General features: G+C 37.5%; 2 protein-coding genes across 4 annotated transcripts in view; one reads left to right on the top strand and one right to left on the bottom strand.

Annotated features, from left to right (window-relative positions):
* Window positions 1-5,549, bottom strand: part of esyt2b (extended synaptotagmin-like protein 2b) — a 43,660-nt gene extending 38,111 nt beyond the window's left edge. For 2 of the 3 annotated variants that reach the window (XM_024280239.2, XM_024280240.2), the window contains exon 1: window positions 4,862-5,549. In XM_024280239.2, coding sequence (XP_024136007.1) covers window positions 4,862-5,263 — 402 coding nt within the window. In that variant the 5' untranslated portion in view covers window positions 5,264-5,549. The remainder of the gene's footprint in view (window positions 1-4,861) is intronic. The other variant, XM_024280242.2, reaches the window with a different exon arrangement.
* Window positions 5,550-6,669: 1,120 nt separating this feature from the next.
* dync2i1 (dynein 2 intermediate chain 1) overlaps window positions 6,670-8,945 on the top strand; it is a gene marked incomplete in the record, with an annotated part of 11,215 nt that continues 8,939 nt past the window's right edge. The window contains 7 exon segments of the mRNA XM_024280321.2: window positions 6,670-6,833; window positions 6,980-7,033; window positions 7,109-7,646; window positions 7,708-7,746; window positions 7,812-7,879; window positions 7,971-8,195; window positions 8,292-8,357. Of these exon segments, the coding sequence (XP_024136089.1) occupies window positions 6,819-6,833; window positions 6,980-7,033; window positions 7,109-7,646; window positions 7,708-7,746; window positions 7,812-7,879; window positions 7,971-8,195; window positions 8,292-8,357 (1,005 nt within the window).

Below are 8,945 nucleotides of genomic sequence, written 5' to 3'. Positions count from 1 at the left end.
CTTTAACATTTCAAGTTCATTTATTTGATATCTCTAAATAATTGAATATTTTTTTCCACTTTAAATGACACATATCTCAATTAAATCAAGCACTAATTAAGTACAAAGTTAAAGAAAACATGATAAAAAAAAGTGATGAACTCCCCTGAATAGTAACTAATAGAGCCACTTTGAAACTGGATGTTGGAATTCCAAAGAAAGATGAAGCAATCCAGCTGGCTGGGATTGCTGAGACATGACACAAGAGCCTGCACTCCTTTTCATCAGCCGGCTAAAGTGCCTCTGCAGCATTTATGTCAGAGCTCCAGATGAAGCGATGACAAGAACAGGATGACGGCGAACGGACAATTCCAGCCAAAGTGACAGATTAACTGTTAGAATTTTTTTTTTTTTACAGTCAAGTTTATCCTATAAGTGTTTAAACAAACTCTGATCTGGTTGTGTTATATCACCTGAAGAATGACATAAATCTTTTTAGAAGTGAATGCGATGGGCTGTAATAAAGTGCTGCTGTGCTCCACTCAACTCTCAGACTCAATGCAGCTTTCTGCGCTCGCCTCAGTCTTTAACCTTGTTCGAAAACAACAGCAAACACAGCGTAAATGAAGTGTGACAGGAGAGATAAGCAACATAAATATGTCTGAGCTTGGTTTGACATTTTATGCACACTTGTGCTTCTAATCATTTGATTAAAAAGTGCATTAAACCCCACCTAAAGTGGAATTCTGACAACTGAAAAGACATTTAAGAAAATGATTCAATCAATGTGAAACCACTGTTTTAATCCAGTCAGCAAGAGTCAAGAAAAAATAAAGTAGGACACATTAAAAGTCCTCTTTTGATCTATTTTCATTATGATTATGATATTTTTAAGCAAAAACAACCTGTCGTTTACTAGGACATAGTTTCTGCAGAGAGGCAAGAGTATGCTACAAGTGCAAAACTAAAGTCCCAATTCTAGCTCCATGCTGGAGCTCATCAGAAATTTGCGTCTGAGTTCTGGGCGGGACTCTTGGTACGGAGTGATTTCCCATCATCCCTTTCTTTACGCGCTCCCCCGCGAGCTTACAGCCCCTCACAACCCCAACCTAACATTAGAGGTACAACAAAAATGGCGAACAACATTGGAGCGATCCAGCCGTACACTTCTGAGACGGACGCCAGCTGAGACGAGGAGAACAAAGACGATAATGGATCGATTTGTCTGCAAGTATGCAATGGAGCTCGTGGCCCGTCGATGGTAGTTTGTACACGTTTTTTACTCTGCTCCGGATTCACCACAATTGGAGAAAGAAACACATTTTTTTTTATCTTAATTCTCTTAATAAAAGTTCTTCATTATGAGAAAAATGCTTTTAAAGCATGTTAGAAACCCCAAAAATGTGATTTTCATAGGATTTGGTTAAGTGGAGTTTCAACTTCCTTTTCTGCAGCCTCTAACCGTCTATTGTTTATTTGGCATTGGGTATGTGTTTAAAAAAGGAGAGTCCAAATTGGCCCACGATTAAACTAGAAAACTACTGATTGGAACTTTCAGTCACCTTAAGCTATTCTTATCTTTATTTATAGGTGTGTGGACTTTTGAGGGACATTGCAAATAAAAGCTGAATGAAGCAAAGCCAGAGACTTTTATGTTTTAATAAAGGGCTTCTGCACCCGAGAGTCACCAGCTTACTCAACAAATTGAGCCAGGGACATAAATGAAAAATACAAAGAAAGGCGCTTCAGCATATTATGAAAGCAGCTCCATCTGTGGCGAGGTTTGCTCCAACCGTACGTGGACAAACTGTAATGAGCCCAAAATTTGAAGCCATCTCCATATTGGTATGCTGTCAGTCTGGTGCATGCTGGGAAGAAATGACAGGTGTGATCAGATGTCTCATTTTTGATGAGCAGAAGCTGCACCTTTTTAATGCTGAAAGCCAAAGTAGCTTTAATGTTTAACAGTGTCCCACCCCTTTAAGTGGGCTGCTCTATTCCCCTTAAGTCCACCACCCACATTTAATAGTCTCTGTGCACGGTAAGGTACCAGTCAGCAGAATGTGCCCCTAACTGTTTTCTACATGAGGCTGCAGCGATGCATCCTGCAGAGAACCGACAGGGTCAGGGACTCCATATAAAACTTTGATTTGTGTGGAGCCGAGCAGCTCATTTAGGATGTATTTTCAGGCTTAGCAATCAACTGAGTGAATTAAGCTGGACCCACAGGACACTCTGGTGCCCTAAAAAGACTTTAATGAGGGAAAAACTCTCCATTTTGCACCAATTTCTTAAAAAAAAAAACATCTACAATAAATTTATGTCTAGCTTCATTAAGGAAAGAGTTTTGTCATCAGCAAAGCAATTGACTTCCACATGTCTGCTCCCTGTGGTGCAGTCAGCCGACTCTCACGAGTCTCTTTCAAAGACATCAGACAAAAGAAAAGTCAAACATCAAAGTAGCATCAAATGTGGAGATAACCCACAGCTTCAAACACAGAATCAAAAGATGTTAAACTTATCACCCTGAAAGAAAACTGAACTGATCAAGAAAATGTCTTTTTTGACATGTTTTTTAAAAAAAGAAGTTATCTAAGAGAAGTGTGTGTATTTTTCTTCACATGATCTGCTTATTTAACTCATTCCACTTTATGAAACGTTGATGAAAACTTAAAGTTGTGACAAAAAAGTAAACAGTTATTGGTTATATTATCTGAAACACACCTTAAAGATCCATTACGAACTTCTTTAGAACTATTTTATAAGTGTTGCCAGAGATCTTTTTATTATGATTCATCCATTTTTAGCCCAAATTTGAAAAAAGAAAAGATTTCTTTCTAGTACATAGTTTCTGCAAAACTGTAGTAGTTCATAATTTGCTTGGAGCGAGCCCACCCCCATTTCCCACTCGCTCACAGCCCGGTATTGATAACCATTTTTGGTTATCAATACCGGAGCTATCCAGTTGTACAATTTTAAGAAAAAGATGCAAAAAAGACGAGAAAAACTTAAATCTCGTCGTTTACAAGTGGATGTATCAGGATGGAGTGGAGCAGGGAGGCTGTGGCCTGTCCAGTGTATTTTCTATGTGACAAATAAGCTCTCTTTCAAACAGAAGTTTTTTGTTTTTTTTTACTCTAATTTGAATAAAGAAATACTCAGAAATGCTATTTTAAGCCTAATTTCCCCAATAAATGTCCACAAACACAAGAAAACTACCACAAGAACATCTAAAACCCAATTATTATGACTTTACAAGGATGTATATATTAATATTATTTTCAATTATAGTATATTTGTATCTACATAATAAAAAACCTTGAAGTTTGTTTCGAACAACTTTCTGCCCAATTTTTACAGTAAAACTCTTAACGGAAAAGTGATGAGTCAGCCGTCAGTCTCACTTCTGGACTGTGAAACTATTGTCTCCAAGGAGTCATAAAGCTTACTGGACCTGAAGGATGCTGAGCACCATCAATTTACGCTCTGGAAGTAAAAGGAGCATCATTTTTGACAAATATTTACATTTGTTCCGGCAGTATTTACATAAACCTCAACGAGGGCATCATATTGAAACATTTTCAACAGAAGTAAATGTAAATAAAGTATAAACAGCAGATTTTTTGTAATAAATATATAGAAAAAGTATTTGCACAGTGTATTATTGTGTTGTAATCTATTGTATCTATATAAATAAAGTAAAATAAGCATAAAAACATTTTAAAAATCAAAATAAATGTAGAAAAAGTACTTGTACAGTGTATTAAGATGAGCCGATATAATTTTTCTGGCTGATACCAATAACTGATAACTCCCCTGCAACTGTGGTCGATACCTGATCTTTGCTGATTCTGATTTTTAAATGTCTGCAATTTGATTAAATGTTTGATGATATTAAAGCCTAAACATGCAAATAACAAAGTAAATAAACCCCAAAAAACGAATAAAATTCAATAAAAACTTTTGAAAAACTATGCTTTTACAGTGTATTATTGTCTTATAATCAATTATGCGCATGTTTGATTAAATGTTGATGATATTGAAGCCTAAAAATGTAAATAACACAGTAAATAAACACACACACACAAATAAAAATTCAATAAAAATGTAGAAATTAGAGAAAAGCCAATATCATTTTTTCCAGCTCATACCAATAACTGATATTCCCCTTGAAACTGTTAATATCCGATATTTTCTGATACTGATTGCAATTTTATTAAATGTTTGATAACATGGAAACATAAACATGTAAATAACATAGTAAATAAGCACAAAAACATTAAAACGAATAAATAAAAATGTAGAAAAAGTACTTATAGGGCTATGGCGATATCATCTTTTTCTGGCTGATACCGATTACTGATATTCCCCTTGCAACTGTGATCAATAGCTGATATTTGCTGATACTGATATTTGAGTGTCTGCAATTTGATTAAATGTTTGACAACATTGAAGCATACACATGTAAATAACACAGTAAATAAGCATAAAACATTAAAATAAATAAATAAAATGTGGGAAAAGTACTTGCATAGTCTATCATTCCATTATAATTAATTATATGTGTAAATATTTAATGATATTAAAACCTGTAAGCACTGTAAACAAGTGAGGGCCTCAGCTCCACACTTTCCCGCAATAAAGCATTCAAAAATAGAATTTCTTCTGGGGAGAATCTGAATCCCAAAATAACAGAGACCCTGCAGGCATTATGTTTCCCTCCCAGCGTGGTGTCTGGTTTACCATTGTACCCTTCTGCATTTAGACTGGGTCACTTCTGGGGGACAGCTGCCTCGTTGGGGGCTTTGCAGCTTAATGCTGCATCACCTGATGCGGTCAGCTGATTGTTCATAAGACACAAAAATGATTGAGTTTGTCTTACCCAGGGTGGTAGATCAGAGGTCGTAAGCCCCTGCTTTGCAGTTGGTTCCTCCTGGTCAAAGAAAGCCAAAGCTCGGCTCAGCCGGCTCAGCTTCCCTCCTGTGTTTCTCCTCCACCAGAAAAAGATCAGCAGTCCAATCAGCAGCCAGCTGAAGCTGAATTCAAAGTAACCCAATGCATAAACGGGGAAAATCAGCACGAATGTTTTGGCGAAGTGAACCCACGTCTGAGTGAGCTCTCCGGCGGAGGACAGGGGCGCATCGTCGGGTGCGCTCACCGGAGACGGCGGGGGAAAGTTGGGCTGCGCGGCGCTCGCCGCGGTGTGTCCGTTCTCTTTGGGCGCAGCGGGGCTCGCGCTCTGCGACTGGGCTCCTCTTACGGCTGTCATGCTGTCTCTCGACATGTCTCGGTGCCTCCTGGGGAAACTGTCAAAACGCGGTGTCGAGCTACACGGCTCCCATGTGCGGAGCGCCTTCCACGGGGAGCCTGCTGCTGTCACGGCGGCTCACACGCGCACCTGCCCATCGCATTCCGAGGGGTCCACCGTCATCTGCCGCTCGAGTTCCCGATACGGACAGCCGCTCCAGGCTGATATTCATTGAGAAAACAGGACTGTGAGGCGGAGCGGTGCGCAGGAACAGTCGCCCTGCCTGCACAGGGTGGGAATCATCTTTTCCAAGAACTCCCCGCGCGCCAGCAGCTGACTTATGTCGCCACCTGGTGGTCATTGACACTAACTACAGTTACATATTTTTTTTTTGTCACCATTTCACCTTAAAAATGAAAACAAAAATGTTAAAAATAACTTCTTGGTGTTGCAAAGTTTTCCAACTTTGATTGAAAGCCATAAAACACATTTTATTTATTTATTTAGCATTTTTTTCTCTCTTTTGCAAAATTAGGTCAACTACTCTTCCTCTTTTTAAGATTTTTTTACACAACCTAATAAAGTCAAGCCTCTGCTCAGTGATATGCAAAGGCTTTTATGCAAACGGAATGGGAGATGCAAATAAGTTAGGAGATACAAAATTATCACTGACAAACAAAACAAATCAGCTGAGATAGATGATCAAAGCGTGCACTGTGTTAGGCCAAACTAAAGTAATTATGTATTTTACATTCAAAATTTAGACTAAATAGGAAGTTACTTGCATGAATATTTTTGTTAAATTAAACTCACTCCCAGAGATCTGATCTGATACTTTCAGGTTGTTACACCACATGAATTCATTGCCTGAGACAGTTTTTTGCCTTGTAAAGTGGTCAAAATGTGTAATGCAGACGATCAGCATGCATCCACACCACTGAAAAGTTGAGCAACAATTAAATTAAAACCAAAAGTGAGCAAAATGTTGCACATATCTGCTTAACTTGTAACTTTAGCGACGACTTCTGCAGAAATGTTGCGAAATGTGGTCTAAATGTGATTTTTTTTAACACAGCTAATTTGATTTTGGTATTTTTATGTATGAAATTAAAAAATGCATGCAGATATTAATTTTTAATTTGAAACAACGTGTTAGCAGTTCACCTTTCTTTGTTTATCTGCCATAACCAGACACTTTCTGATACAAAACATGGAATTTAAGTCTAAGGAGCACAGACAAATCGATCGCCTCTTTGTGAAGAATTCAGAATTGATTAAAAATGTAAAATAAAGAGCCAAAAAAATAAAACTTTACATTTAAATATACGATAGGGTTTGATGTTAATATAAAAATATGAACAACTTTATGTGGAAAGGTCTTCAACGCTGCTATGGCAACCCCTGTTGATTTCAGCGATTGTTCTTTGTTCGATTGAAACTGTCTGTTGTCAAGCAAACCTGACGCGTTCTCCATGGTTTCCGCGAACTGCGCAGGCGCAGTAAATATTTTCCAACATGGCGTCTCCTCAGAAGTAGCGGTACATTTTTGGACGTTCAAACACCGAAAAACGAGAGAAAAAAGGGTTAAAAAATGCACAGCGAGAAGGTAGGTGGATTTTACCCACAAGCTAAGATTCATGTGTTCTATTTTTATTGTTTTTTCACTTTTATCAAGGTGAAGAAGCGTTTGTTTAGATTTTAAAAGTGGTGTTTGTGTTGACTTAATAATCTTATTGTATTATATTTTATTAGAAAATAACCAAAGAAGACACGTGGAGACCTGCTGATTTAAGGAGACACATCAGGGTAAGTTGCTGAGAGAATTTTAAAATAGCATTAGTGCTGATGTGTGGTGACTCAGTTTGTGTGATCTCATTTTAGGAGACTAGTGACCCCAGAGACCAAGAGGATCGCTATGTCAAAAGGAAAGAGGACAGTGAGAGGAAGCGACGCGGTGGAGAGTCCACAGAGAGGCGTCACAGAGACTCAGAGGAGTCCAGGCAGGAGAGACACCTGACCAGGGAAAGGGAGAGGCATGCTGAACAAAGAAAGGAGAGCTCACGACACAGAGAGGGAGACAGAGGAGAAGAGAAAGACAGAGAGAAGAGGAGACAGACAGACAGGGAACGAAGGCACAGGGATTGGGAGAAAGAGAAAGTTAGGGACAGAGATGAGGACAGGGAGAAGAAAAGGCAAGACGGAGACAATGACAGAAAACGGGAGGAACGAGACAGAGAGAAAAAGAAGGAGAGAAGACGATACGAGGAAAGTGGGGAGAGGAAAAGGGATCACACCGATAACCAACGCAGAGAGGAGAGGGACGGTCGCCACAGAAATGACCACGAAGGCAAGACGAAACATAGAGACAGTCAAGAGAGACACGAAGGCCGAAGACATTCAGAAAGAAAAGAAGAAAGAGGTGAGTCATTTAATAAAAGGAGTGTTTTGGGGAAGTAATAATTTATTTTTTCTGTTTTCAGAATATAAGGAGGAACACAGAAAACACAGAGAGGAAAGAGGTGTGCACACAGAAAAACATTTCTTTTCATATTTGGTTTCTCGTGATATATCTATTTGCTTTCAGCGTATAAAGAGGAACACAGAAAGCGTAAAGAGGAGCGAGAAAGGAAGCACAGAGAGGTAGAATATGATGTATGTTTCAGCATTAAAACTAATATAAGATATGTTTTTCTGTCTAATAATGAATATATTCGCCCTCTTGTGGGGACTTTTTGCTACACAGGACGAGAAACGAAATGAAAATGAGTCTAAGGAACATCGGGAGGTCAAGTTTTCCCAAAGTGACAGAGGAGAAAGAGAGAAACACAAGGAGAAAAGAGGGAAAAATGAAGAGGAAGAGGGGAGAAAACACAAAGAAAGAAGACACAGGGATAAAGAAAATGTTTACACAGACACATCCAAGAAATCCTCATCGGACAAACGTGTAAAGAAAACAACAGACCCAGAGGTTTGTGCAGATTGATCTGCAGATTAATCAGTTTTTGCTAATTTTGTTAAACATTTTATGTCTTTTTTTCTCTTGCTACAACTTTTGCAAATCTAGGAAGACAACATGCTGACTGATCAGTGGGCTGAAGAAGTAAAAGAAGAAGACGACGCAAAAGAGCCTGTAAGAAGTTTGACTAGAAACTTTCTTTTCCTTAGAATTTTTTTGTAATTGTTTAAAAGCAAACTTCCTTTATTTACCAACAGATTATTACGGCATCTCATAAGATATTTAATTAACTTGAAAATTAGCTTTTTTTTGAAGAGATGATTAAGATTTTAAATTGGTAACTATTTCTGTGATTTTTTTAAATATAGATACAATGTTTGTGTAAAAATAGGAAGCATTTTTCCTATTTTTAAATAAAATGTATCAAATTTAAGTATAATAGAAATAAAATGTAATGTAACTACATGTTAACATGATTATTATCACAAAATATCTAAAAATGTAAAGATGCTTAAAGAGGAATTTAAGAAAACTGTTAATAGTAAAATAATAAGCAAAACTCAGGTCGCAAAATAACTAAATCCAGAGATTATTCTACACAAAAATAACAAATAGTATAAAACAAATCAAATTTAGTTTCAGAAAATAAGAACAAACAAACAAAAAGTAATCTCTCATTTTTATTTATTTTAATTTTAATGTTCTTCAGCTGTTTCATTTGAAACTTTACTGTTTAGATTTTTGTTTTTTATTTGATATTCT

Source organism: Oryzias melastigma, linkage group LG20 (genome assembly GCF_002922805.2).
Source record: "Oryzias melastigma strain HK-1 linkage group LG20, ASM292280v2, whole genome shotgun sequence".
NCBI lineage: Eukaryota > Metazoa > Chordata > Actinopteri > Beloniformes > Adrianichthyidae > Oryzias > Oryzias melastigma.
The sequence above is the reverse complement of the archived record's forward strand: the minus strand, read 5'-3'. Positions and strand labels throughout refer to the sequence as shown.